This window comes from Serinus canaria, chromosome 4A, assembly GCF_022539315.1.
Source record: "Serinus canaria isolate serCan28SL12 chromosome 4A, serCan2020, whole genome shotgun sequence".
In the NCBI taxonomy this organism is placed as follows: domain Eukaryota; kingdom Metazoa; phylum Chordata; class Aves; order Passeriformes; family Fringillidae; genus Serinus; species Serinus canaria.
Window position 1 is genome coordinate 723,699 of NC_066318.1, and position 27,936 is coordinate 751,634.

The following is a 27,936-nucleotide window of genomic DNA, read 5'->3' on the forward strand; positions in this document are numbered from 1 at the left end:
AAATAAAACCAACACTGTGAGCACTTTTTTCCTCTGGAGTTTTAGCAGATGTGTATTTGAACAGAATTGAATATTCTCAGATGGATTTATTTAACAAGTTTTTAATCTTTAAATATAGATTTAACACATTTTTACAGGTACATATACAATACAGCTCATTTAAACTCGCAGTCAGAGAAAATTCTCTACTGTAATTTGTACATTACATGGAGAGCCTAGTTCAACAGCATACTCAGGGGAACATACCATGTGTGCAAAGTTTCAAATGTTAAAAACCTCGGACTGTACATTCAGATTTGCAGAACTTATCAACCTCATAAATTAATAAAAGCTTAGATTTAAAACTATGGAAGACCAAAAGATTAAAATCATTCAATATGCAATGTGTGCTATGTTTCAGACAAATATTTACAGTTGTACCTCAAAATGTGTATTGTTACCACAAGAAGTGTAACCACTATAAAGAGCCCTGACAGTAATTAAGACTTTCCCACCTGATGAGTGCATTGGGATTGATTTGAAAGCAGAGGCAGAGAGCCTTCAGGGGTGGAACAGCTCTGCACTGTGACTCCAGGGAAGGACAGGGGATGTGCTGGGCACAGCCCAGACTCTGCTGGTCCTGGCCCAGAGGGGGCACAGAGCCCAGCCCAGTCCTGGAGGGACAGCCCCTGGGGGCTGGGGAGCCCCAGGCCACCCCAGCCAGCAGCTCAGCCACTGCTGCACACAAAACAAACCCAGCTGTTCTACCTCAGCCTGGGACTGTGCCTAAGGACCAGCTCACAAAGAAAGGTCAGATCAAAAAGGTCCCCCTCGAGTCCATGGTACAAACATTTCCTTTGGCTGGGGCAGAGCAAACTCACCACTGCATGCACACATCAGCCTCGGGTGCTCTTTGCACACATCTGCTTAAAACTTCAAACCACCTGTACCTACCTATGGTCTACAAAAGCAAAACTAGACAAAGAAACACAAAATTAAAGTATCAGTCTTCAACATTCTTTTTTCCCTTCTCAAAAATTCCATAGATACCTTATTGTTAAAGATGCTGAAAAAGTCTTATCACAAGAACATCCTTAGTGCAAACAGGGACATTTAGCTGAGATTTATGGCACGTGTTCCAAAGGTACAGACATTAATGTAAACTTCAACACTTGCTAGATACAGGTTTCAGCCCTGGGACGCTTTGGGACCCTAAGTGATTGGTGACAACCCTGAGGTGTCAGTTTGACCTGACCCAGCCCCCACTGAGATCAGGGAGGCTGACTGCAGTCAGACCCTAAGTGCAAAAGAGGATCTTTAGTGTTATTGCTTCCTCACAAGGGAGTCAGCCAGATGATGCTCTTACAGATTACACTCACACAGCTGAAGCAGATATTTAAGAAAAATCCACCCATAAAAATCAATTAAGCAGGACATACAGCTTCTTGGTTTGGTTTTTTTTTTTTTCTTTTTGGTTTACCAAAACTCAACTCTTGTTTGCAACTTCAACAGTTGTCAGCTAATGAGCAGGCAAAACCTACTTCAACCTGCAGAGGAAAAGTCAAGCATCTAAACAAAGTGTCAGGAAACTGTAGGGTACTTCTTTGATGAAACATGATGTATGTCATGGAAAAACAGCAGGAAAAATTAACAAAATACCATCATTTCCACAGGCAAAAGAAACCAAAGAGCAGAGAATGGCTTCCTTTATGAGGATGAGAAGCTGCTTAGGACCCCGGTCCCACTCAGTGCAGATGAGGCTGTGGAGGTCTGTGAATGTGATGAACAGGACAGGACAGCTCCAACTACTGTGCTATTTCTCTGTAACACTGAGCTGAGAGCTTCCAAAGAGCATCGAAAATGGGATGCTGCTAGTTCTCCCTCAATTCAGGGGGAACTAAACTTTCTCGTGTTACACAGGGCAGCATCTATAAAGTAATGGAGAATGATGTTAATATTAAAGCATCTTATCCCAAGAAATACATTGTTCCCTGTAATCATGAACATTTGTACAACAGAAAAAACCAAACAATGCCCTCCTACATTTCTTCCTAAAAGCTGAACTCCCACTGGCTTCAGTGAGAGCCTTGACTAAGGCAGGACCCCAGGGCTGGACTCAATTCCATCAGCTCTCACTTCATTATCACAGCAAGGCCAGCTGAGACCTTCTCTAGGCTCCTTGTTTTGTCAGGCTGGAGATGGTGCTCTGGCATTTCTGAACAGCTGCAGGGCACAGGAGACCCTGCTTTCTGCTCCAAAGGCCAGAGAGAAATCAGCATTGCCTCGAAGGGGCCCTGGGCAGACACGAGGGCCTGTGGCTGCAGTCCCTGCAGGGTGTGAGGGGCAGGGAAGGAGCTGTGCTGCAGCTGCCAGCTGGGGTGGCACTGGAGCCAGAGCGTGGGCAAAGCTGGCACCTTTCAGCCAACATGCCACAGCAGCCTGCCAAAGCTGGAGCCAGACAGGAAGAGCCTGCTCAGGCAGGCCCAGTGCCCTGCCCAGGGGACACAGGAGAATCCCATGGCCCTGCCCAGGGGACACAGGACAAGCCCAGTGCCCTGTTCAATAAGGGCACAGGACAAGCCCAGTGCCCTGGTCCAAGTGGGCACAGGACAATCCCAGTGCACTGTTAAATAAGGGCACAGGACAATCCCAGTGCCCTGCCCAGGGGACACAGGACAATCCCAGTGCACTGTTAAATAAGGACACAGGACAAGCCCAGTGCACTGTTAAATAAGGACACAGGACAAGCCCAGGGCCCTGCCCAGGGGACACAGGACAATCCCAGGGCCCTGCCCAAGGGACACAGGACAATCCCAGTGCCCTGCCCAGGGGACACAGGACATGCAAGCTCAGTCCTTCAGGCACTGCCAGCAGGGGGAAACCTGTGCTCAGCTTTATGGCATGGAGAGCAGGCTCAGGGGAGCTTGGAGGAGGAGAGGATTTGGCAAGCAGGATGCTAAATAAACTAGGAGAGGGTCTGGCATGTAGAACTGTGCCCACCTTAAATCACCAGAATGGCTTGGGCAGGAAGGGAGCTCAAAGGGAACCTGGTTCCAGGCCCTGCAGTGCAGCTGAGAGGTGAGAGCCCTCCTGTGCACTGGCACAGACCTGCAGTGCTGCACACGGTTACCCTGGCACACTGCGCACCAAGGGACATGCAGAAATGCTCTGTCTCCTGCTCCAGGGCAGAAGAGGAGTTGGGATTGTAATGCTGGAGCCTCAGCCTTCCCTGAAATGAGGAGATAATCTTGCACCTGTGTATAAATTCATGGAAAAGCCAAGCCAGGTAAAGCCATGCCTGACCACCTGCAAGGCAGCTGAAACCACCAACACTGGGTCAGCCTCAGCAGCAGTTACATTCTGAGTATTGCTCTTTCTGAGCACAGTTCTCTCCAAATATTTTTCATTTTGAGCTCTGCTTGTTACCACCTGCAATACAAAACTGCTCCTTCATCATGCACATTAAAAAAATCCCCCATGGGTTTGCACAGCAGAGAGAATAAATCTGTCTGGAAGGAGGACTAATCTCAGAACTTACAGCTAGAGGCACACCAGAAGGAAAACTCATTTCCAAAATGATCTCCAAGCCAGCCACCTTCCTCCCAGAGAAGTCATGGCTCATATCCAGGCCAAGATTTACAAGAGGACCATGGATTTGCAAAGCTGGGATGGCTGGGAAGTGAAGCATTGGCCAAATACCCCTCTGCTAACTTAAAATGCACAGCCACGAGATCCCTGTAACCTCATTATGATCTGTATTGGCTCAAGACTGGAATAATTAGCAGGGGGGAAGAGGAACAGCTTGTGGGCATGCAGGCATCAGCCATCCTGAGGTGGGCCACAGGATAAATCCAAGGAGAAATGTGAAGGCAAGGGAACCATTTGTTCTATTCAGCTAAAGGCTTTGCCCTGACAAAAATCCCAAACCCCAGATGTGTATGAACTCTGCTGTGAAATCCTGTGACTGGACATAGAGTTTTACTTAGGGGAACCTGGAGCTGAGCAGGAGGACAGGCACTGTCCCCACAGATGCCAGAAGTGCCTCTCCCCCAGCCCTAAGGACTCCAGCACCCCCCAGGCCCCCGAGGTCCCACAGCGTGTCAGCCAAGTTTACACTGCTCACACCCAGCAGCATCCCAGCACAGGCAGCTCACATCCCTGAGGGATCTGAGGCTCCTCCTGCCCTGCCTGGCTCCACCAGCCTGGCTGCCCGATTCCCCTCTGCTAACTGGAGCAAGAGCTCCATCTCCTGAAGCAGCAGGAGAGAGCCCAGCCCAGCCACTCCAGTGTCACCTGCAGGGTGAAGGGACCAGCCCGGGGTAAAGGCAATTGCTGAGTGCAGAAGAACTGCATGAAAATCAATTTTCAGAGTGCAAGTTGCTTATGGCTGTAAGGACACAGTGCTGAAAAGCTCTAGGAAATAGCAAGAGGACATCCTGCATCATCCCCCAGTATTTCCTGGAGTGTGCAAGGTTAGACTCATGCCTTGGGACTGCAGGCACCATCAGAAATAGCAAAGAGAACAGTTACCTTCACAGTGAAAACAGCTCCAGCGCTCTCAGACCCTGGACACGGCTCTGGAGTACCTGGGCAGTGGTGGGGGACTCACAGGAGGCATTTTCTGTGGTTTCACCCCTGCAATTCCCCTCACTTTGTACTCAGCAACTTTATAAACCAGTCCAGGGCTGACAGCCTCTAGGTTTTTGGGGATATGACCACTGACAATGCAAACCAGGGGTCAAAGTTTCCCAGCACCTTTTTTTGAGTTGCATTCTCAGCTGGAAAACCCTTTTGCAAAGGACCTGGTGAGATGGGGTAGCTCTACATGGAGACAAGATCAAGGGAGCCATAACTGCAGGGTGCCAGAAACTCTGAACATTGGTTAGCAAACTACCTCAGACAGAAAATCAGCAAACCTTCACCCTGTGAGATCTGACTGCCCTGCAACAAAGGGGGTAAAAAACCTTCTGTATAGGAAGGATTTCACTGAAATACACCAAAAAACCATCAAGAGCTGACTGGAATTTTAAACCTTTCTGATGGCTTCCTTCACCTTCACCAAAAACACAGATTCTGACAGAAAGAAGTATTTAAGAGAAATCTCCTTGCAAGATTTGCTTCATACAGTTATAGCTAGTAATTTAATTTTTTTTTTAAATGAACTAAGTCTCTGTGGCTTCCTGAGCTGTTCCATCTGCAGCCCTGGTGTCCCATTTGCTGAGGAAAGCGTGGTGATGAGGCAACACATGGAGCAGTGACACTGCAAGGGCAGGGGCAACAGGCTGCTCTTAAGGCATTTTCTTGTGTCATCTCTTATGCTTCCCTGTCTATTTCTACGTACAGTTACAGCTAGAAAATGAGAACTCTGGGTTTGGAGACCCCAAGCCTTTGGCTGAAACCTGTTTATTATAAACTTTATCTAAGGGTGGATTAACCAGCAGGCAGCAGTGAGGGCAGGAGTGAGGCAGCAGGGAGGAAGTATTGCCTTAGAGTGCTGGGGTCAGGCCACGATGTCTTTAGCAGCAGCAGGAGATTTGGTTTGGTACCTCCTGCTCCCACAGGAGGGGTGTGAGCTACAGCAGGGAGGAGGCAAACAGTCCTGGGAATCCCTGGTCAGACTCCGTCTCTTCTCCCCGGTCTTCTACCCAGTGCTCTCGCAATGAAATCTACGTTTTTAAACGCTTGGTTTTAATTTACTCGTGCCTAAAGTCTCAGAAACCTCTTAAACAAACCAAAAAAGCTTAATTTACTACTTGAGCAGGCTTTTTGGAATAGCTGCTTGCTTTCCTTTTTTTCCAGCAGAGGCATATGCAGCCAGATTTAGTACATCAGGTGTAATGCAAATGGCTTAAAAGACCTGGTTTGAGCTATGGAATAGTTCTGCTAGGCGTGCTGTCAAATACCTGCAACTTTGGCATTCCGAAATCGGCAGTCCCCAACCACAATCTGCAGACTGTGCACAGGGATCCAGCCTTCTTTTCTTCTGTTGAGGTTTTTCACCAACCTTGGGATGACAGCAGCGTTAGGAACAGAGGCCAGCCCAGCCAGAGCAGCCTGGGGAGGCACCCTCCACACAGCTGGGGCTGCAGGCAGCAATTTGCCCCTAGCAGGGAAGCATTTTAACAGGACCTGGGCATGTGTCTAAAGCATTCTTCCCACCCCAATTTAGGAACATAATTAAAAAGCCTACATCTCTGTAGGCAATGGAGAAGAACAGGACTCCCTCTGAAGTCATCCTGCCCGAGCCTTCCAGAGATGCCAGCTCAGGAAAACTGGCTACTGAAGGAGTCAAGGACAATGAATTTTCTCACTCCTCTGCCATTTAGACTGGTAGGATGATTTTAGTCAGGGTACTGTAAGTAAATTCAAGCCAAGATTTAGGCAGCTGGAAATACTCATGCTCATAAGTGACAACCCTCTGTGTCACTCATGCAGTGAAATTTGTGCTAACAGAAAGCTTGGGGTGAGAAATCTCTGACTGGCACTGGCTGAAGCCCCCAGCACACCTGAGATGCTTTGCTTCTGCTTTTGCTAACAACAAACTGAATTCTTCAAAATGCAGTGGGACTAGATGATCCTTGCAGATCCCTTGCAATTGAAATATTCTATTGTATCCTGCTCTGATTTCCCTTGAAGTACAGGGGCTGTAGCTGTCAGGCAGGAATCCTGCACGGGGCATTGACATCTGTGCATTTACAGGCTGGAGCCTGCACAAGCCTGCCAACATCACCCTTCCCACAGCCCAGACAGGACTTTGGCACACTGGGCTCCCTCCTGCTGAGACCCTGGGCTGGCTGAGAGCTGCTCAGAGCCATCCTGGAAGGGAAGAGCCAGAGCCTCAGCCAAACTGCTGTAAGTCTCAGGGGGGACAGGCTGCCCCCAGACAAGGATGGTCCAGCAGGCCCAGGGGGGTTCCCAGGGGATGCTGCCAGCCCCAGCAGAGAGGCAGCTCTGAGGTGTTCCCTTGTGAGCCTTGACAGCTTTACACACAGCAGAAACAGTCTGCAGCATCCCCCAGCCCAGGGAACACTCCCACAGCTGTGTGAGGGAGGCAAACACCCTGCAGTTACTCACTGTGGCTGTCAATAATCCCAGAGAACAAAGCCTGGAGCTGAGCTGGGACAGACAGAGGGAAGCACCATCTGAAGTGGGGACAGCATGGCAAGAGGGCTGTGAAGGTGTTGGGAAAACCCAGCTCAGGCAGAGACCCATGGCCAGGGAAGTCCTGACTTGTTTCCCCAGGCTATGCCAGTGTGGATGGCATCTAGCCTTGGCAGGAGCTGAATTCTCCAGCTTTCTGGAATGGTCTAAAGCTCAGCCAGGAGCTGCAATGAGTGTATCAGCAGGCAAGTGAAGGGACTGCCCTGCAGGCTCTTAGAGACAAGGCAAAGTCATCCTGAAATACCTACCACTGTCCCTCACCATCTTCATGCAAGAGCTGAATTTCATCCCCATTTTTCACCAGCAGGTCCTCTGATCCTCTCCTCTTGCAGTCTGCAAGGGCTTTGTATTTTCCTGGAGACTGGGAGAGAGAAGAACTTGTATTATTTACCTGCATTGTGTGTCCTGCAGCTGTGCTGTCTGACTGCTGCAGGGAATGTGGCAGAGCCCTACCAGCTAGCTGAGTTAGAATTATTTCAGGAAACTCTGCCTGAGACATCTTCTCATTCCCCACACTGAGACATGGCCCTGACACAAGCACTATCAGTGAGGAGAGGGCAGGCAGGGGAGCCCCCAGATGTCACATCACCTACCAGCTGGGTGCCCTCCTCCTCCTCGGTGTCCGAGCAGTTGGACAGCTCCTGCTGGCCTGCCCACTCCTCCAGCCCCTCGCAGATCTCCAGCGACTGGGACATTCCTGGCCAACCTGCAAGACAGGTGGGCTCAGCCTGGGCCCTGCAGCCCCCCAGAGGCCACGGGGGGGGGTAAAAAGGGGCCCTACCTCGGTGGGGTTTGCTCTGGGGGGACAGCAGCCCGCTGTCCTGCAGCACCGGGCTGGTGCGCTCCGAGTCGTTCTCCTCCGAGCTGATGGAGGCTCTCTGCTGCTTCCTGAGGGTGCAGAAGAACAGAATCAGTCTTAGCTTCACTTCCCCAGGGAACACCCACCCCTCGAGGCTTTGTCAAACAGGGACAGAAATAACCCTGGTACCTCTCAGGGTATTTTCTGTGAAGATTAAGGACAGTGAGCAGTTCCCAATCGTTTTGGGAGGGGAAGGGAGCTGCTGCAGGGCTCTGCCCTGAATCAGAGCCCTGGCTCTGCTCTGCTCCGTCTGCAGAGGGGCTGCAGCTCAGGCAGAGCTGCCAGGCTCAAGGGTGTCCCTGCAGACCCTGTCCCCAGGCCACGGGCACCCAAGGAGAGCAGCAGCACACCCCTGCTGTCCCCTCCCCAGGCCAGGGCCAGGGCCAGGGCCAGCAGCAGGCTCGGGGTGCCCCGACGGGAGGGCACCCAGCCCTGCCCAGCCCAGCCCAGCCCAGGCTGGCACTCACCTGTCCCCCAGCTGGGAGGAGAGTGGGAGCTGCTCCGAGCACGAGCCAGGCTGCTGCTTCTCCCCTGCTGCGAGGGCAAACACAGCCTCAAATCCAGCTCTCTACTGCAACTCTCACACCTGAAGCATTACTTTAAAAACGAGACCTTTTGTACAACCCTGGTGGCTTCTCTTCAGAGGAAAACAGACCTATGGGCTCTTGCAAAGCACAGAGTTAATCATGATTAAGGTGGCATGGTAGCACAAGCCCAACACTGAGCATGCTCCTGAGGACCAGGAGATGCTTCAAACTGGGCATCTGGTTTGTATCTTGTTGAATTAAACTTAGGATAACAAATGTGAAATAATGCCCAAGGTAATGACAACCAAAACCATGTACTTGTGTGATTCACTTTCACATCAGCACCCAGTCCTTACTGCTCCAAGTTCTGTTATTTCCCTGCAATGTAAGGCCTCACTCCAGCATTTTGCTACCAGGCTTGAAAAAATTGATTCTCCAGAGAGAATAAGTGGACTTGAAGATCAGCAATGTGCCAATAGGAAAGCTTCTGCTGCAGAATGAAAGCCACAGAGAAATGGAGCAAATGTACCTTTTATAAGCTCTTGCTGCTTGAACAAAATTTTTCTTATTTCATTCAACCATGCCATCTTCAGATCTACTGTTTGGGCCTGGAAGAAGAGAAAATTGTCTGAATTTTGAATTAAGAGTCATCCATTATAGTGTAGGAATAAAAATCTTACTTTTCTATGCTGTAATTATCTGAAATCCCCCTTTTCCCCAAAGCTACTACTAAATTTTAAACAGTCTTGATCTTTTAAAATTGATGATTCCCATTAGATCCAGGCAAGGCACAGTGGCAATTGTAGAGCTATCACTACAAGCAGGGAGATCAATGAGACACATTTTCTTCCCACAGATTCTGAAGGACAAACCTGCACCACATACACCTCCTCTCTCCCACTGTACCAGATCTCAAATTTCCGATGGTCTCCTTTCACATTCTCAGTTATCCCAACTGCATTCATCTGCAAATCCAAACAAACAGAAAATTAAGCACAGCCCAAAGCTCCCTCTTCCCCAGGAATGCAGACTTTGGCAGCAAGTGAAACCTGTCTGCACTGAGTTTAACATGCTGCATCAATTTCAATTTACGTAGCAACTGGAAGTCATTATCTGTCTCATTCCTCCTGAGCTTCTATCAGCTGCATTTTGGATGAGCTTTCCACAACAAATCAATGGACCTGTGGGGACTTTTCATTTGGGAGCCAGTGGAACCAACTGAAGCATCATCTCAGCTGCCTCCTTCTGCACAGAATTTCTCAGATTTGGCATATGAAGATTTGTAAATATGTTATAATTCATGTTATTTCCCCACACAGGTTATTTCTTTCCAAAAGCAAGGTTAATTTTTGGGATGGCCCAAGCCTGGCTTGCAGCTGAATGCTGCTTTGCTCATCATCCCCAACCACTTCTGACAGCCTGGATGAAAACACCAAAGGCCCAAATCCCTCAGGACCTGCACCTTGGTTCAGGTGACCCACCTGAGCCAAGCTGAAACCATGATTAGAGACACGAAACTCTTCAGCAGCAGGAGAGCTCTGCCCTCCCTGCTAAGCAGGCCGTGAGGCTGGAAACTGCTGCAATACCTGACACATGAACCATCCTCTCCCTCAAAGCAGGGTTTGCTGGCAATTATTCACTGATTAGGGAAGGCCAAAAATAGCTCCAGTATCCCACTTGCCTGTTTTGGAACAGATGTAATAATAAAGGTATCATCTATCATAAATTATTCACACAGACTGGATTAGCCACATCCACTACAAACACAAACAAAGCCTTGGAAAGAACATCTGTTCAGCACTGCTGTTCCTCCCTGAGAGCGTGTGCGTGCCCAGGTCTGAAAGCCCTGGATGATTTACAGCACAGGTGCCAGGCACAAATGTTCTGCTCCAACTGTTTCTGTGGTGGTGCCCCCTTCCAGGGACACGAGCAGCCCCAGGAGCAGGAACCAAGCTGCTCCTGACAGCACAGAAACATTGAGGCTGGAAAAGACCCCGAGACCATCGAGTCCAGGCACTGACCCAGCACTGCCAAGGCCACACTGACCCTGTCCCCAAGTGCCACATCCACAGGGCCTTAAACCCCTCCAGCTGTGCCAGGCTGCCCACTGCTCATAGCCCAGCTGAACCCCCTGGCACAGCTTGAGGCCATTTCCCCTGTGAAAGCTGGATGAGGCTCCTTTTTTGCTTTTATAAAAACTTAAAATTGGCAGCCTAGAGAGCCTCATCCAGTCACTGCTGCTCCCAGTTCTGTGCACCTTGTTTGCCTTGGCAATTTATTTAGGCTCCTACAAAACTGCCCAGGCACCAAGACATTAGAAATTTTAGGTGATCTACTCTGATGATGCCCAGAACAAGTGCCAGGAAGAGACAGATTTAAGGTCTGTTCATTCAGGTTAGTGGATTTTAAAATTCCATTTCCTCCCCCTGTCCAGGATTTACTGTCAGCTGTTGGATCAGTGCACATCCCTGTGGGGCACCACAGCCCTCAGCAGCAGAAAACAAACCCCATGTCAGAGATAAAACCCCCCTGGCTCTGCAGAATTACTGCTCTGCAATACACTGGCTGTGGAAAACACCTAAAGGTTCATAACAAAAATAAAACCCCTCACTTTCAGGTAAAAACCCCTCACTTTCAGGAAGTGCTTGAAGCTGTAAGATGAGGTTTTGTCATATCCATCTCCGTGCTCCTCTCTCTTCTTGCAGAAGACCAAGGCTTTCTCATACAGGAACAGGTGCCTCTGCATGGGCTTGAACCTGGCCAGATCCTTCATCTTTGTGGGCCCTTTTCGGTGTCCTGCCCAAACACTGAAAGATCCCTGCATCAGTACCTTCCCCAGCTCGCTCAGGTCACCCTGGGGACAGCATGGCAAAGAAAAAACAACAAAAAGGGTGAATGAAACTGTGAGAGGAGTCTCCAAGCAATGACAGGACACAGGGCCAGCTCTGCTCCAAGGAACAGCTCTTCCTGGAAGGAGCAGGGATCGTTTGGGATGGTGCCAGGGGAGCACAGCTCTCATGCAGGGCTGCAGCCAGCCTGGAAGGTCAGGAACTGGAAGAACTAAAAGGAACAGAAAACCATCCAGCGCCTAGGGAAGAGCATGTCAAGGGCCCTGGCTGCTTTAGTGGGACAGGCAAGTGAGATGTGAGATGTGAGCCTGAGCTGAGGTACCAGGAGATGGAATTCTCCAGGAGGCCAGGCCTGGAATCAGCAGCTCCCCTGAACCCCAGGAAATACAACCACTCCAAGGGAAAGGTTCAAACTGAGCCTCAGAGTCGTTTGTTAAATCTGAATAGGAAATGCTACAGAAACAGCCCAGGAGAGTTATCAGGCCAGCCATGAGAACACAGAGCACACTGGAAAAATACTCCAGAAAACCACAAGGTGGCAAAGTGTGGGCACTGAGCAGCCCAGGATATCCCAACCCCTGAAATCAGACAAAGATTGTCACCTGTGAGGGCTCCCTGACCCCAAACCCCTGCACAGGCTCTGTCCTGGGCCAGCTCTCACATTCTGCACACCCCCCGTGCCCAGTGCATCCCCCAGCCTCGGGCCAGGGCTCTCCCTGCCCAGAGCTACTCACATCATATCCTGTGATTGAAATCTGATGCATGGAGTCATTGACTGACTTCAGCAAATCCAACATTGCAACCAGAGCTTCTTGAAGTTCCTGAACTCCATCACAGCTCGTGCTGTACTTTAGCAGCTCCTGAAAATAGAAATGGGAGAGCACGTGTTTGCACTTGAACAAAGCAGATTTTTCCACCTTGCCCAAAGTGTCCAGTGCCCAGAAGTGACCTACACTGAGTTTCTTTTTCCATGTCCCTGGAAAAGGCTCCCTCTAAAGCACAGTCAGTATGAGGTGTGCACCAGGCCAGGGAGGGATGGCCTATTTTTAATGTTTCCTTAAGGATGGAGTCAGCACAGAGCAGCACCAGGTTCTGATCCCTCTGTGCTGTGCTCTCCTGCTTGGTAAGATATGGCAAATGAGGCTGGGCTTGTTCATCAGTGCCAACGTGCCCTCAAAGGAGCTCACAGCAGATGGCTGTCTTCAGACTGGCAGGCACGAGGAACAGAATTTATACAACCCAGAGCCTTCAGTAAATGGAGGACAGAATTTTACCACTGAGATGAAACTGGTTTCATTTCAGATCTCCTGGGCCCACCTACAGCTGCCTGTATTCTCATTCAAGAGGCTGGAAGGAGGTTCAGAAGCTAGCACCCAGGTGTAACTCCTGCCTTACAAAGTGGGAATAACTGCACTGCCCTGCCTCCGATGGGGGACACAGAACAAATGCATTAAAGATTACAGGTGCTATCAACACCTGAGGAGAAGAGATGCAACGATTTATTTCATCCATCAGAGTCTCATGATCATCTCTGGCTCGTTTTTCTTACAAGTGCTTCTGCAGTTCTGCATCTCTGAACAGATTCAAAGAGTCTTTCTCTCCTTAAATCTGGCCTCTTTCAAGCACCTGTTCCTGTTCCAGGTGTGTGAACATTCATCTGCACTGAAAGGCACTTCAGGACAGGCCAAGACAAGCAATGTGTCATCCAAAGCCTGGTGCTGATTTACAGGTCACCTTTAACTGAAAACCAGAACAAATCCAATCTCTCTGCTGATGGCCTTTGGAAGCAGGACGTGGAATACCTTCAGCAGGAGCTGGTACTTGGTCAGGCGCTGCACGGGTTTGAGCAGGTAGGAATCCAGCCCCAGCTTGTGCTCCAATTTCCTCTGGCACTCCTGGAACACAGAAGTCAGCCCAAGTCAGTTTTGCACCACCTGTGAGCAGATATTCCAACAGCACAGCCGGGGGGTTTGATGACTTCAAAGGTTTCATGTCCAAGGGTTGAATGGTACCCAACTAAAGAAATATTATAATAACATGCAAATTAACAGTGGGTGGATCTGCCCTGTACTCCTGGGGATGAGAAACGCCAACATCTCCTTTTGTGAGCGTTTTGTGTGCACTGTGCACACAGCACCAAACCAACTGCAGCACTGGGGGCTGCTGAGGAGGCTCTTGGGACAAGGGAGGGTCCCAGGTGGGTGGGAGCAGCAGCTCACCTGGAAGAAGGAGCTTTCAGAGCACTGCCTCCACAGGGACTCGGAGCGGGGCTTGTTCTGGCAGTACTTCTCATACATCTGGAAATCCTCCCTCTGCAAGGCAAGCACGGGCAGGTCACCCTCAGGGAGCCACTCCTGCCAGGCCAGCACCCACACTGTGTGTGCTTTCACCTCTGCTGCCAGCTTTAATGCCTGCAAGTGTCAATCTGGGTGAAAAAAGCACAGCTGGGCTCACAGCAGGGGCTCTGCCATCTCTGCTGGCCACACACAGCCACTGCTGGCCTGGCTGCTGGCCCCCAGGGCCAGGAGCCTCTGACCCCACCAACACAGCTGAGGTGCTGCAGTGTGACAGGCCAGGAGAAAGTCTGGCCTTGGAGTCTGCTCTGGAGGCAACAAGGATTTACCCACCCTGTCTAGGAAACAACATCCCACTCTTTCAGGTGCTCCCAGGCAGCTTTCCAGACTGTGCAGGAAAATCCTGCAAGAGATGGGAGAAGGGACAAGAACCAGCAGTGAGCAGGGTGAGCTTTGGGCATTCCAGCACTGCAGGATCAGCCTGGGGGGGGAAGAGAGCAGCACCATACTTGTTGTGGAAGTCATAGATCTCAGGCATGTTTCCAAAGAGAACATCCTTCCTGTTCCTCAGCACGGGGGGCAGCAGGATCAGCATGGCAGGGTTATCCATCTCAGCTCTGTAGCCCTGCCAAGGACAAAGGGCTCACACTCAGCTGCCATCTCCCCAAAGGCAGCTGGAAAGGGGACATGAACACACTTCCAATATGATCTCTCTAAGTTCAATATCCCTTTTATTCCCTGTTTTTTGGTCTCTAAATCCCTGGCTTCAGTCCCTGGGCCCACGGGGCTGTGCTTCAGAAGGGAGTGGTGTGGGACAGCTCCCGTGGGGCTGCAGCACTGCAGAGATGCTCCCAATTCTCCAAAGGCAAATCAGCCTGGCTGCAGGAGAGGAGCCCCAGGAATGCATGTGTGGGGAGAAGAGAGGACACAGGAGGGGCAGAGTGTGTGTGCAGCCCCACACAGCCTCACCAGAGCCAACAGGAGAGCTGCAAACCAGAGACAGCTCGAGATCAGATCCAACATCCACGGGCTTTGTGCTCCTGCACAGGATGTGCTGAGCTCTGGGGCTGCTCTCCTCAGAGCTCCAGAACTCTGGGCTCTGTGGCTCCACCTGCCCCTGACAGCATGGGCTCCCCAACCGGGGAGGAGCTGGAAGGGACAGCCCTGCAATACAAACTGCTGGGTGGAACCAGGAGAGAGTGTAAAGCTCCCCAGAGTCCCAGCCCATCACTGCACCAGACGTGGCAAATCCCCTACTGCAGGGCAGGGAGCAGGCACGGCCAGGGCTCAGCACCAGAGTGCAAAGAGGCCCCAGGAATGCCAAAAGCCACAGCTCAGGCTGGCCTTGCTGGGCACCAAGGGCTGCACAGAGCTGAGGCCTCTGACACGGGCAGCCAAAATGTGTTCAACATGTACAGCACATCTCCTCTGGCTTCCCAAACTCATCTCTCACACTCACTGGGCTGGAATCAATATTCCTCACACTAAGCAGGCATTTTGGACTTGATTAAGGCTGCAAGAGATAAGTATCTGGAAAATCAGTCATTTTCATTTAGGGCCAGCAAGCAGGCCTCCCTCTTTAAAGGCAAGACTATTTTCAGAAAACTGAAGTCTGTCTGTCCATTTTTCTCTATCCAGACTCGATACGCACAGCAATAAATCTGGGTACCTGCAACTGCATCATCACAGTGTGCTTTAACAAAAAACCCAATCAGGGCAGGGAAACCACTGCAGCCACTACCTGCAGTCCAAGAGATTTATATCCTGTTTGCTCCTGCATGAGAGAAAGGGGAAGGGGGAGCTGTTTAACACCCAGCTTGCTTTGGCCATCAGCAAGAGCTATTTTGGAATAAAGTAGTAGTGTCTAAAACAACAGTATGAGAAATCATTATCTGCTTTCTAAAGCAGTGTGCCTCGTACAGTCACCATTTCACAGCATTGAGACAGGATTCTCCCAAGGATAAAACACAAGCTGCTTCCTTTTGTCTCCTAAAGGTAAAGGAGATTAAGGAACAGTCAAAAGAAACAGCTTTTTGTACATTTTACGGGCACTGCTGGGCTAATTACCAGTGCTTTTGTGTACAAACAGAAGGGCTCTCCTTCACTGTAGATGAAAAGCTCATCCTGACACCAACTGTTCCTGCAGATGCCTCCAACAAAGAAAACCTAAGGAGCAAACCTGAGCATCTATGCCTGGGCTGGGATCTGGCAGTGTGGTGGAAGCCTGCCCTGCCACACCTTGGCTCAGTCAGACAGGGTGGCAGGTGCCCTTTGCACAAGTCCCCAGGGAGAACCTGCAGAGGTCACTCACCGTCAGAACCGTGAAGAGCTCCTCCACGTACACTCTCTCTGTTTCTATAAGCTCATTTATGACATGGCTAAAATTAAAAAAAAAAAACAGAAGTGCATTATTTTATGTCTAGAAAAGCCCCACAGGTGATCAGTGCAGTCCAAGGAGCCCAAACCATTGTGTGATCCCATTAATTACCAGGAGGTAAGAGCAGGAGATGACACCTGGGTCAGGCTGCAGGAACTCAGGGATGGGGCAAGGACTGGCCAGAAACAAACATCCTTTAGGTGATGAAAGGGGTGAGTGCTTACCCTTTCAGCACATCCAAGCTGTCCTCACTGTCTGAAATGAAATACTGCAAGGAATTCCTCTTCTCCTGGTAGTCGTGCATGACCTCGATCTGGAGGGAACAGGGGACAGGGGAGAGGGGACAGGGGATGCACAGGGCAGAGCTGAGAGCTGCAGCAGCAGGGCCTGCAGGGGCAGCAGGAGCCCAGCCCTGCTGCAGCTCCTGAGGAAGGAGGAAAGGTGCTTCCTTGTAAGAACCCCTGGGCAGCAAAGCTCAGAAAGGAATAACATGTAATGGGGAGCCAAAAATTCCCAGAAATTACTCTGCTACATGAATCTGAAATGCTGGTGACCTAACTCATTAGTGAGGAGACAGAGAACAGTTTCCACAGGGGAAATATCTGTGCATGGGGACATTTCCTAATACACACCTCTGGTATGTGAGAAATAACTTCAGGGAACAACACACAGGAAATGGGTACCCAGATACCGTAAAATCAGTCAAGCCAGAGCTCAGGTGTTGGACTAATCCACCCTAAACCACAGGCACACAAGAGGGTTTGGGTTTGCTTGAGCTTTTTAAAAGGCAAAAGAAAAAAAGAAAATAAAGAGAGCAAATCCAAAGGACACTCAATCTTTAGAGCAGTTTCATTTTTTCCATAAAACTAACTCAGATTCCAGGAATAATTTTTACCTTGCGAGAACTTGGAGTTTTTCTTGAAGTTTTCTTCCCAGGGAGAGAGAGATCAAATGAAAATTTCAAACTGGAATTAAAATCTACACCTTGGATAAAAAGAGGAGAATTACCTAATGTAGACAGAAGCCAGTAAGTCAGGAAGAAAACTGGGATACACTTGAAGAATAATTAGTTAGCTAGTACTAACAGCAAACTGACAAAATAAAGGGTGTTTAACCCAAACAACAGTGATTCCACACAGCACATCCCACGGTCATAAAGTACAAATATTTAGGAAAAACAAAACGTCCTCTAAGGGAACACAGAAATCAAAACCTAGCAAAGCCTCTGAAGCCTGAGCATATGATAACAGCAAAAACAATAAAAGCAAATAAACTACAAAAAAGAACACCCCCTGCTAGGACACTGCTTGAAAGTCCTTTTATGAACATGGGGCAAGATGCTCAGCTGTAATAAACTGTTTGCTCATCTTGCACAAAGTTATTGATACAGCCAGTAAATAATTACAGGTTGCAGTTGAGCTACAGAGGTGAACTGGAAGCTCGGAAATAAAGCATCAGTCTCTGCACTGAGCTGCATGACATCACCCAAACACTTGGTAAGAAAATGTGGAGGTGCTGGAGGGGCCCTGAGGGCAGACTGGTGTGGGGAGCCCATGCCCAGCTGGGAGGTGAGCTGCTGCAGGTGAGCACAGCCTGGCCTTGCAGGTGGCACCTGCGAGCTCTGCCCGCTGCACACAGACCCCAGGTGGGCAGGGGTGGGGCCACCACACCTGGGAGCACCCAAAACAGGGGAGGACTTGCCAGAGGTCCTGCTCAGAGACTGCCCTGGGAGGATTTGGAGCTGGATGGGACATGGGCACCAGCTCCTCTTGCAAGAGGGACTGTGCTCCAGCACTGCCACAGCCTGCACTGCCACTTCTGCACGTCCCTCTGCACCTGAGGGCTCAGGGTGGGACAGATTTACCCTTCCCCCTCCCCACCGCCCAAGAAAATGGTTTAAAAATTAGAACCACATTTCTCAGACAGGCTTCAAATCCAGAGCAAAGATAAAAGAGGAAGCATCTGTCCTCAGCCAGAGACAGAAGGGGGGAATGGGGCACAGAAACATAAGGAAGAAAGGAAGAGAGGAAGAAATGATGTGCTCAGAGCTGGTTTGGTTTCCACCCCACCACAAAACCCATCCATGTCAAAGCTCTGCCAGCAGAGCTCAGTGTGCCTTTGACACTGCCCAGCAGCCCTGCAGCAGTTGGATGCTTGCTATCAAACAGACTTTATTAAAAAGCTCTCTTGTCATGATCTCCACACAGAGGAGCCTTTTGTCTTTGCCACACCTGAGCATTGCTCCAGGAGCAGGGTGAATGCTGCACACCTGTGCTGTGCAGGTGACCGAGGGCCCCTGCCAGGAGAACCTGTGTCCCACAAGGCATGAAACAAGTCCAGCTGAGTGATGGTGATCTCACAACAGCACAGAGCTGGCCACCCATTTCTCCTACTCTTTAGGTCAATAATTTATCTTTAACCCTTTCTTCTTTCTAGAAAGCTGGCAAAGCTGTGCCAGGTAAAATGGGCAATGCTCCAGTTTGGAGACTCAGAGCTTTGACTGATTGAGGAAAGGGCTTCAGAAGGTAATGTGCTTAGAGAGGGTGCCATCAGCCTGGGAACAGGAAATCTGGGGTTTATTCACTGCACTGGCCTGCATCTTGAGCAGCCTAATTTCCCTCATTGCATCCAGCTTCATTGCCACCCCTCACCTGGCAGTTTCCATTCGTCATTCCCTGAACTGAAGCTGCTTTTGCTGCTGTAGGACACCTGCTCCAACTCACCATAACCAGTACTTGTTAATTCATCATAAAACCCTTGTGTTAAAACACAAATGTCTAATTGCTTTTGTGTAGTCAGAACACTGAATTTAATATTCTGACATAACTTAGAAAGTCCCTGGTTGAAAATACATGGATGCTACTTTGGAATCTGTTTTAATTCTGCCTGCTACACTCAGGGCTGCCAAGGATGAAAGTTTTAATGTTATCATTTAAAGCTGACATGGTGCCACATCCCATTACCAAAACTAAGGCAGAACATTCAGTGACCTCAGCTCAATGAGGCTTTGTAACTTTATGGGCATTAATTATTCCACAAGTGGGATTTAGGGAAGACACCCTGAAGGAATCAAAAGGAGTTAAGCATCCAGCTCATTTCTGTTCATGAGATTTGAGCTCCTCATTCCTCCAAGCTCCTTTGCAAACATCAGTCTAACTTGATGTCAGTTCCAGCTCAAGACAGCCACAGAGAACAGGCAAGCTAATAAATTGATAGACCCTGCCTTTTTTTCCCTGTAGTATTACCTCACCAGTTTCCAGCCCAGCAGGATGGCAGTAACTGGAGGTGTGCACCACTTACAGCTCTTTTTTCACTGAGTGGGAAGTGGAAATAAATAACAAGCAACCAACTTCACCCTTCCCACAGGTGTGGGAGCACCACCACTGGGAAGGTAATAAATCACTGATATATATTGAACACTCTCCACTAGCTCTGTGTCTGCCAGCAAGGTTCAGTGAGCCTCTCAAACCCATCCTAAGCCTTTCTCTCCCTGCCTCCCAGCAAAGTTACCAGTGAAAACCCCACAACTCCAGGATGTGTTACCGTGCTTAGGAGAGAACAGGGGTGACTTGGCCCGGGGTGGGGTCTCTGGCCGAGGAGCCACGAGCTGCACGGGCCGCACGTGCTTGTCCAGCAGCCTCCTGAAGCAGCACTGCCTGCTCTCAAACATGCTGCGCACGTTCTCCAGCTTCACCTGCACCGCCTGGATCTGGGCCTGCAGAGAGACAAGAGGAGAGCCACTGGCAGCACGCCCTCACCCTGGGCCAGGGCAGAGAGCTGCCAGAGTGCCAGCACCGCCACACGCCCCAGCCCGCTCCTCACCCCTGGGGAAGTGCTCACCTTCAGCTCAGGTGTCAAAACCGCCTCAAAATCGTCCTGGAGGGCTTGGGGATCATGGTTTAAGTAGGACGAAGAGCTCTCAAGAAATCTTTCTATGTCCTGGAGTGCTTTCTGGGCACCCTCTTTAGACTGGCACTTGTCCATCTGCTGGTTGGCGAGCAGGTAGGCACCTTCATCACAGCACTGCAGAGCCTGGGGACAGCACAGGGAGTGAGACCTTCCAGGCACCCCCACGGGCACCAGGCTCTCGTGAGAGCATCCCTGACTGGGTCTGGATGCAGCTAGCAGCACTCCCAAAGAGCTCAGCACTTCCTGGGCTTCCATCAGAAAGCACAAAGCTGTAAGGTGACTGCAGCTCTCAACTGACCAGCCAAGCTGTACCTGGCTAAAATCAGTGCTGTACCTGCCATGGGGGGGCTGGTGCACAGCTGGCCCCAGGGATAAGCAGGTGTTTATCTCTCCAGCTGGGAAGGCTGAAGTGGGCACTTTGCAGCTTACAGGGAGGCTGGCAGGTTTCCTGAGGCTCAGTGCAGACCTGAGCTGGGGCTCACTGGCACTCACACACTGATGCCCCAGCCAAGAACAACAGAGAATTTCCAGTGCTGTGAACAGGACAGGAGACATGGAGAGCAGGAGCGTGCTATGCTCCAGCACAGCCGCAAGGCACCAGCCAGGCCTGCAAGGAGCCCAGGAGAGGCCCCTGTCCTGCAGCTGAGAGGCCACCAAGGAGCTGTGTCCCACAGATCAGCACAGTGCTGAAGTGGAGAGGGAAAGGGAGCTCCCCAGTTCCCTGAAAGAGGAAAATGGAACAGGGTCAAAATTCACTGTTTCTTTTAATTGGCCTCAAGCACATTGCAGCCGTGTGCCTTCTGGCCTAATTAGCGTGAATTTCCCTAAATGAATATTTGATGCTGATTAAGATATCAAAGAGCGTTGGAGCCACATGACTCCACTGCCATGCTAGCACAGAGCAGCTGTGCCTATCTACCAGTCTGTCACCTTATTTCACACTCAGCTATGTTCATTCTTGATAAATCCCACAGAAAAAGGGGCTGGAGTCTATGTGAGAGCATCACCTCTGTCTCACGGGGCAGGAAAACCTCCAAAGTCAATGAATACATGGATGTAGCATGAAAGCACCAAGAGCAGCAGCTGAGCTTGGTGCTCTGTGGAGATGCCCACCTTTTTCTGCTGCCCTCACAGCAGCAGCAGACACCTGTTTGCTGACTTCCCAGCCAAGGGACTCCTCCAGCCGCTGGGGAACACCTCCCTACCATTAACTGTGAAGAAAAGCTGCAAATCCCAGACGCTTCCAGCAAAGCAGAGAGGCCAAGCCCATGGAGAAGCTAACCAACCATCTCCTCAGAGCCCTGTGTCTCTGGACTCTACCTGCTGGAGGCGGGTGTGGAGCTCCAAGGTCTTCTGCAGGCGCTGCTGCTTCCTCTTGCTGTGCTCAGCCAGGAGGTCGGAGTGGTGCCGCAGCTCGTTGCACTGCTGGCAGATCAGGTTCAAGGCGTAGTGGTGGTTGGCTGCCAGCTGGTGCCCGTGCAGGATCACCACCTGAGCCTTCCCTATCAGCTCCTGCAGGAAGAGGAGAGCCCAGGCTGGCACTCCGAAATGGTGCCAAAGTGCCCCCGCACACCAGTGTGCCCTCCCAGCTCACAGGGTGCAGCCATGTAGGAGTGTGCTCTTTGTTGATGGAGTGACAAAATTATCCTTTGTCCCCTTAAAGGAAAGAAGCCCAGAACTTTCTCTCCTCTATCAAGTGCAAAGCCATCTCATAGGACCTGGGGGACTTCACCTCAAACTTCAGGATAGCTAACTGGACAGAAGCCAAAAAGTCTCACCTGGGCAAATAGGTAGGAAAAGAAGAGAACAAAGAAACCAATGGCTTTTGTGGGTTGTTTGACCAGGAGCAAGGACCTCTTGCACCTGGCTCAGCTTTTCTGTTTGTTATTTTGCCTTTTATTAAACCTTTTTGTTTCTAACACTGCAACAGAAGCCATCCTGCTGATTTTTATACCCAAGGGTAGCTGAGCTATCTTGGGTCTGTTATGGACCTCCAAGAGCTTCTGAGACCTGGCTCCAAGAAGTCACCATAACACAGCCACACGTGGAGATGCTGCCATCAGGAGCAGCCAGCAGGGGTGGCTTACACAGCACAAAATGGTACCCACCATCTCTGGGGGCGAAACCTTTCTATCCATACAGAGGCTGAAGAAGAAAACAGTATTTGACCAAAGCAGCAAGGCTGTGAGTGCCTGCTGGCAGTGCACCACTGCCCCTCCAGCAGCCACACCCTGACTAAACTGCAGCTGATTCCAGTTCAGGCCCACCGTGCTTCCAAGCATCAAAGGGAACTGGAGCAGTTAAGGCTTATCTTGATGCCAAGAACACAGGATCTCTTCTTCATGTCTCAGTCAGTGTAATGGCTCTGGTTTCTCCAGGGCTGGGAGGAACTGGGATGGCTTTCCACTGGGATGGCTTTCCACTGGGATGGCTTTCCTGCTGCACCAAGCCTGCCTGGCTTTCTGATCCTCCCCCCTCTCTCCATAAACATTTCTTCCAAATGGCCAGCAAGCCTCAGATCTTTCTCTAGAACTCTTCTCCTCTGTGCCCAGACCCCTAAGGATTTCTCTGCTGACCCTGGCCCCGGAGCCCAGCACATCCCTTTGCAAAGGTCACATCCTTAGCTGGGCTCCTGTGAATCATTTCTCCTCACTCTTCTTTCCCCTACATCTCTTAGTATTCACCCATATGTTATGTTCAAGTCACAGACAGGATACAACTTTTTTGCAACTCCATGTGCCTGGTAACAGGTTTCTGCCTATTAGCACAGCTAAAGCACTTAAAATATAAATAATTCTTCTTCCAGCTCATTAAATCCCACGCCTCCCCCATGTTCAGACATTTATCTGTTCCGGATTTTCACAGTTGCTCAGCAATTTATTTTAATTCTGATAATTAAACACCCTGTTTCTGGCTTTCAGAGTGATCACAGCCTTGCTGCTCAGAGCAGAGACATGAAATCAATCCTTCATGCAGCACTCACCAACAAATTACAGAGCCAGGTGATTTCACAAACACCTCCTACCACCCATACAGAATGTGGCTCTGGTGTTTCATGGGTGCTGCTTCTGTGCAAGGCCATCCCACCTGAGCCATGCCCTCCCCACCTGAGCCATGCCCTCCCCACCTGAGCCATGCCATCGAAGTGCTCCAGGTCCTTGAGCCTCTGCTTCACCTGCGGGGCGCTGTCGCCGGTGTCGGACAGCTCCGCCTGCTGAGCCATTAAAAATTCAATGGCATTCTTGACCTGGACACAGAGAAGAAGAGGAGGAGGATAAAAATGCTGCAAAAGGATACAAAGCAGGAAAGCAGTCTGAGCACAAAATTAATCACACTTGAGCTACTATTGCTAAATCCAATAATAAACTAGTGTCCAAGAACTAATTTCTAAATACAAAGATGCTTCCATCAGCAGAATCCACACGACTGCAGGGCAGTGGGACCTAAATAGCTCTCAGGGAGGAAGCACAGCCGTCTCCCTGGGCTAGCCAGCCCTGCCACAGCCAAGGAACAGCAGCATAAATTAAACCCTCTCAAAATAAAAGCATAAGAACTTCCCTCCATCAGATCTCCAACTCTCCCTTCTGCCAATGGAAGCACGTCTGATCCTACCTCTTGAAAACTCTGCTCAAACTTCCAGAGTTGTATATATTGTTCCATTTTTAACTGGTGCTTTTCCCAGAAGCCATCAAAAGCAGTCTCCATCTCACGCAGCTGACCGAGCAACCTTGGGCACAGAAAAAGGACAAGATTGGGACAATTTGCAAACAGGGGACAGGCAGAGATGGACAAGCCCTAGAGATCACTGACACAGGTCTTCTGGACCCAAGGTCTCAGAAGAAGCCAACAGACATGTACATGTGGCTCGAGATGATCCCAGAGAGAGAGTCAATGAAATCAGCACTGCAGAGCAGTGTGACCACACACCTGTGTGAATCTATATCCATTTACCTGGGTAAAACCTGGGGGCCTGGCAGGGAGAGCCCTGCACCTGCTCCACAGCCTCATCATAGCACTGGGGACAGAGACCAGAGCAAGCCAAAGTCACGAGAGAAGTCACCCACAATCTGATGGACTGGAGCAGAATTCTGCTATCTTTGTCTTGGATAGTGACCTAAACAACACACCCAACACCTAAACAACTGGAGTGAAAGTCAGGGGAATCAGGAACACAGTGCACTCACCGATTCACCGTCTCCCAGTCCCCAGGCCGCTCCTGCTGCTGGTCCTCACTGCATTCCCCTGAGTCTGGCTCTTCAAAACTGCTCAAAAGCAACTTCCCCTCTTTTGTGACTGCTGTGATATCTTCCTGTATAACAAAAACATTTCTCATTCAGGCCATTTATTGTGAGGTAAGGATAAGGCATTTGCTGTTTTGCCTGCCTTAGTTTCCCTGTGTGAACCAAAGCAGCAATAGCCAACAGACCAAAGGACTCCCAGCAGATGTTCCAGTCCTCCTAACATGGAATCAGCCCCTGGAGCTGCACGAGGCTGAGCCATGGATGGGTCACCAGGCTGGGTGGAAAGTGCCACACATGAATACACCAGGCCACCAAATGGCTCAGGAGGCCAGCACTGCCCAGCTCTCTCCTGGTGACCAGTGGTGCTGGTGTGAGACACCTGTCCACAAGTTCATGTCTTCAAGCAAGACCTTCCCCAGCTTGAAGGCTGTGGAAGGCTTCTGCAGCAAGGTCAGCAGAGGAGGTTGTAAGAGGAGCATCCAACAGGGGAACAAAGCCAGGACTGAGCCCACACAGCAGCAGTCAGTACCACCTCTACAGATGAAGCCAACCCTCCCAATACAACCTCTTCAAGGGGAAATTTAAACCCTTGGGGTCCCCATCAGCATCAGCTGAGGTGCTTTGTGCTGGCTGGGCTCAGCCCCAAAGCAAACATGTGCATTCAGTCAACTATTTTCAGAACAAAGAGGCCAAAGACAGAAATGAGGAGGGAGAAGACATGTGGCTGATGAACTGAGGGGGCAGAGGCCCTGAGGGAGTGACCTGAGTCTGGTTCCATTGCAGAGCCTGGTCCTAGAGGGGTGAGAGACCTCCTAGGACATGCCAGGTTTCTACTGCAAGAGAAACAATGGCAAAATCTCTTCAGGGAGGGGACTCAGAAAGCCCAGACTTGGTTCAGTGTCTGCCTGCCCCAGAGAGCTCACAGCAGCCCAAACACAACATCAGCCCTAGAGCAGGACACAGCTGCAGGAACTTCCCCCCTGCCAGTGTGCAGTGCCAGCTGCAGCCCTGTCACTGAAACACCCTGCAGGGGACCACAAGGCAAACCCCATCTCCCCCTGGCACTGCCCAGGCAGGAGCCCCAGCAGAGAAATGATGCAGCATCTTTCAGACTGCAGGGGGCTGGTATTTATCCCCTTACCCCTCACCCTGCAGGGCCCCATGTTCCTCCTTTGATTCAAAGCCATTAATTATCCATAAAGCAAAGGGGCCTGACTGTCAAACAGGTGGTGACTTGACTTCTCCTGTTCAGTGTATCAGTGGGGTTAATTTCTTACTTACTCTGTTTAATTAATTTCTGTCACTTTTTCATTGTGCTTGATGCCAGCTTCTGCTCAGCATCACAGCCACATAGATTATTCTGATTTACTAAATATTTGAATTCAGGAATCCACTGCACCAGTCCTGGGGCTGTCATGAGAGAGACAAGGGTCCCATGTCTTGCTGTCACCACAATCTGTGCACAGTTTCTCATCTGCTTTTGTGTTTCATGGTCTTAGAAGGAACAAAAGAAAAAAGCCAACAGACCTCACTTCAGACAAGAGCCAAGGAGTGGTTTTGATATCTGAAATTAATAGATGAGGAATTAAAAGCTCCAGATGGCTTGTACTGAGTGCTGCAGTGCTTTCTAGGCAAATGAAAACACGTGATGTGTTTTATTTCTCCACAGAGTGGGCACTGCTGGCTGGTTTTACACTGCTGACCCACCTTTGGAGCTGGTATCTGCCCCCTGCACTGTGGCCACTGTCCTGGGCACAAAGCTGAAGCCACTGAGTCAAGTTGCAATAGATGTAGCTGCTATTTCATATTACTCTCTTCATTTTCAAAGAGATGGAGGCCCATTGACAGTCTCTATAATGATGCTTTCTAAACATGCACACATGCATTTATGCCTACACATAGCACAACTTGGATGACATTTCAGTATTTCTTAGAGGCAGCTTTCCGGGAACTCGCTGTCACATGAATGACAAATGATTATAAATTAAAATAGATACAATTCTTTGACTTAGGTAAATGAAACCTGTCACAAAGCAAAGGAGCTCGTTCTTCAGCCCCACAGCACAACTATGAACACAGTGATTGCTTCTGAAGGAAGGGTCTGGGGCCTGTGCTGCTCCCTGAAATGTGCAGGAGCACCAAAGACAGCAGGCTGATAAAGCAGCAGCTGGCTGCCCTACACCTTCCATTGACTCCTATGATAATATTAATCACAAATCCCCTGGGCCATACCTTGAGCTGGCAGTGCCTGGGGCTGTGCTGAGCCACACTCCCAGGCCGTACCTTGAGTTGGCAGCGCCCCCAGGCCATACCTTGAGCTGGCAGTGCCTGGGGCTGTGCTGAGCCATACCCAGGCCATACCTTGAGTTGGCAGTGCCCCCAGGCCGTACCCTGAGCTGGCAGTGCCCCCAGGCCGTACCTTGAGAAGTGCCCCCAGGCCATACCTTGGCAGTGCCCCCAGGCCATACCTTGAGCTGGCAGTGCCCCCAGGCCGTACCCTGAGCTGGCAGTGCCCCCAGGCCGTACCTTGAGCTGGCAGTGCCCCCAGGCCGTACCTTGAGCTGGCAGTGCCCCCAGGCCGTACCTGAGCTGGCAGTGCCCCCAGGCCGTACCTTGAGAAGTGCCCCCAGGCCATACCTTGGCAGTGCCCCCAGCCATAGTAGCCCCTTGGCAGTGCCCCCAGTGTCCCAGTACCTTGAGCTGGCAGCTGCCCCCAGGCCGTACCTCTGAGCTGGCAGTGCCCCCAGGCCGTACCTTGAGCTGGCTACGTTGCACCCCAGGCCATACCTTGAGCTGGCAGTGCCCCCAGGCCGTACCTTGAGCTGGCAGTGCCCCCAGGCCATACCCTGAGCTGGCAGTGCCCCCAGGCCGTACCTTGAGCTGGCAGTGCCCCTGACTGGGCCGTACCCTGAGCTGGCAGTGCCCCCAGGCCGTACCTTGAGCTGGCAGTAGCGCTCGGTGCGCAGGGCCAGCAGGCGCTCGATGGAGTACATGTCCTCGGGCAGCTCCGCCTCCGCCAGCTCCGTGCCGAAGCACTGCAGCATCTGGGCAATGTCCTTCACAGTCAGGGCAAAGCTCTCGATGGCCTGCAGGGACACAGCGACCCTGGGGTCACCACCGTGCTGCACTCCTCAGGGGCTGAGCTGTGCCAGGGCAGCCCAACAGCTCTGAGACAGCTGGCTGGGGTGTGCAGGCACACAGAGAGAACATCCACCTGGGAACCCAACCTGCCATTCACCTGGGACACAGCATCCCCGGGAAACTGAGGGTACATCCCCGGGAAACTGAGGGTACATCCCCGGGAACCTGAGGGTACATCCCTGGGAAACTGAGGGCACATCCCCGGGAAACTGAGGGTACATCCCTGGGCACTGAGGGTACATCCCCGGGAAACTGAGGGTACATCCCCGGGAAACTGAGGGTACATCCCCGGGAAACTGAGGGTACATCCCTGGGAACATGAGGGTACATCCCCGGGAAACTGAGGGTACATCCCTGGGAACTGAGGGCACATCCCTGGGAACTGAGGGCACATCCCTGGGAAATTGAGGGTACATCCCCGGGACACTGAGGGCACATCCCTGGGAACCTGAGGGTACATCCCTGGGAAACTGAGGGTACATCCCCGGGAAACTGAGGGTACATCCCCGGGAAACTGAGGGTACATCCCTGGGAAACTGAGGGTACATCCCTGGGAACCTGAGGGTACATCCCTGGGAACCTGAGGGTACATCCCCGGG

At 50.8% G+C, this 27,936-nt stretch overlaps 1 protein-coding gene across 6 annotated transcripts in view; it reads right to left on the reverse strand.

The window, feature by feature from the left end:
• Window positions 1–85: 85 nt before the first annotated feature.
• Window positions 86–27,936, reverse strand: part of MCF2 (MCF.2 cell line derived transforming sequence) — a 50,005-nt gene continuing 22,154 nt past the window's right edge. For 2 of the 6 annotated variants that reach the window (XM_050974430.1, XM_050974434.1), the window contains 24 exons: window positions 27,133–27,282; window positions 24,140–24,264; window positions 23,568–23,682; window positions 23,083–23,202; window positions 21,276–21,467; window positions 19,887–20,078; window positions 19,590–19,761; window positions 16,942–17,030; window positions 16,271–16,359; window positions 15,981–16,047; window positions 14,179–14,294; window positions 14,003–14,072; window positions 13,595–13,687; window positions 13,178–13,270; window positions 12,110–12,235; window positions 11,138–11,380; window positions 9,399–9,491; window positions 9,056–9,134; window positions 8,467–8,533; window positions 7,922–8,028; window positions 7,734–7,846; window positions 7,389–7,501; window positions 5,883–5,983; window positions 86–1,907 (listed from right to left, as the gene is read on the reverse strand). In XM_050974430.1, coding sequence (XP_050830387.1) covers window positions 1,867–1,907; window positions 5,883–5,983; window positions 7,389–7,501; window positions 7,734–7,846; window positions 7,922–8,028; window positions 8,467–8,533; window positions 9,056–9,134; window positions 9,399–9,491; window positions 11,138–11,380; window positions 12,110–12,235; window positions 13,178–13,270; window positions 13,595–13,687; window positions 14,003–14,072; window positions 14,179–14,294; window positions 15,981–16,047; window positions 16,271–16,359; window positions 16,942–17,030; window positions 19,590–19,761; window positions 19,887–20,078; window positions 21,276–21,467; window positions 23,083–23,202; window positions 23,568–23,682; window positions 24,140–24,264; window positions 27,133–27,282 — 2,766 coding nt within the window. In that variant the 3' untranslated portion in view covers window positions 86–1,866. Of the gene's footprint in view, window positions 1,908–5,882; window positions 5,984–7,388; window positions 7,502–7,733; window positions 7,847–7,921; window positions 8,029–8,466; window positions 8,534–9,055; window positions 9,135–9,398; window positions 9,492–11,137; window positions 11,381–12,109; window positions 12,236–13,177; window positions 13,271–13,594; window positions 13,688–14,002; window positions 14,073–14,178; window positions 14,295–15,980; window positions 16,048–16,270; window positions 16,360–16,941; window positions 17,031–19,589; window positions 19,762–19,886; window positions 20,079–21,275; window positions 21,468–23,082; window positions 23,203–23,567; window positions 23,683–24,139; window positions 24,265–27,132; window positions 27,283–27,936 lie in introns of those variants that run through there. The other 4 variants (XM_050974429.1, XM_050974431.1, XM_030228808.2 and 1 more) reach the window with 4 other exon arrangements.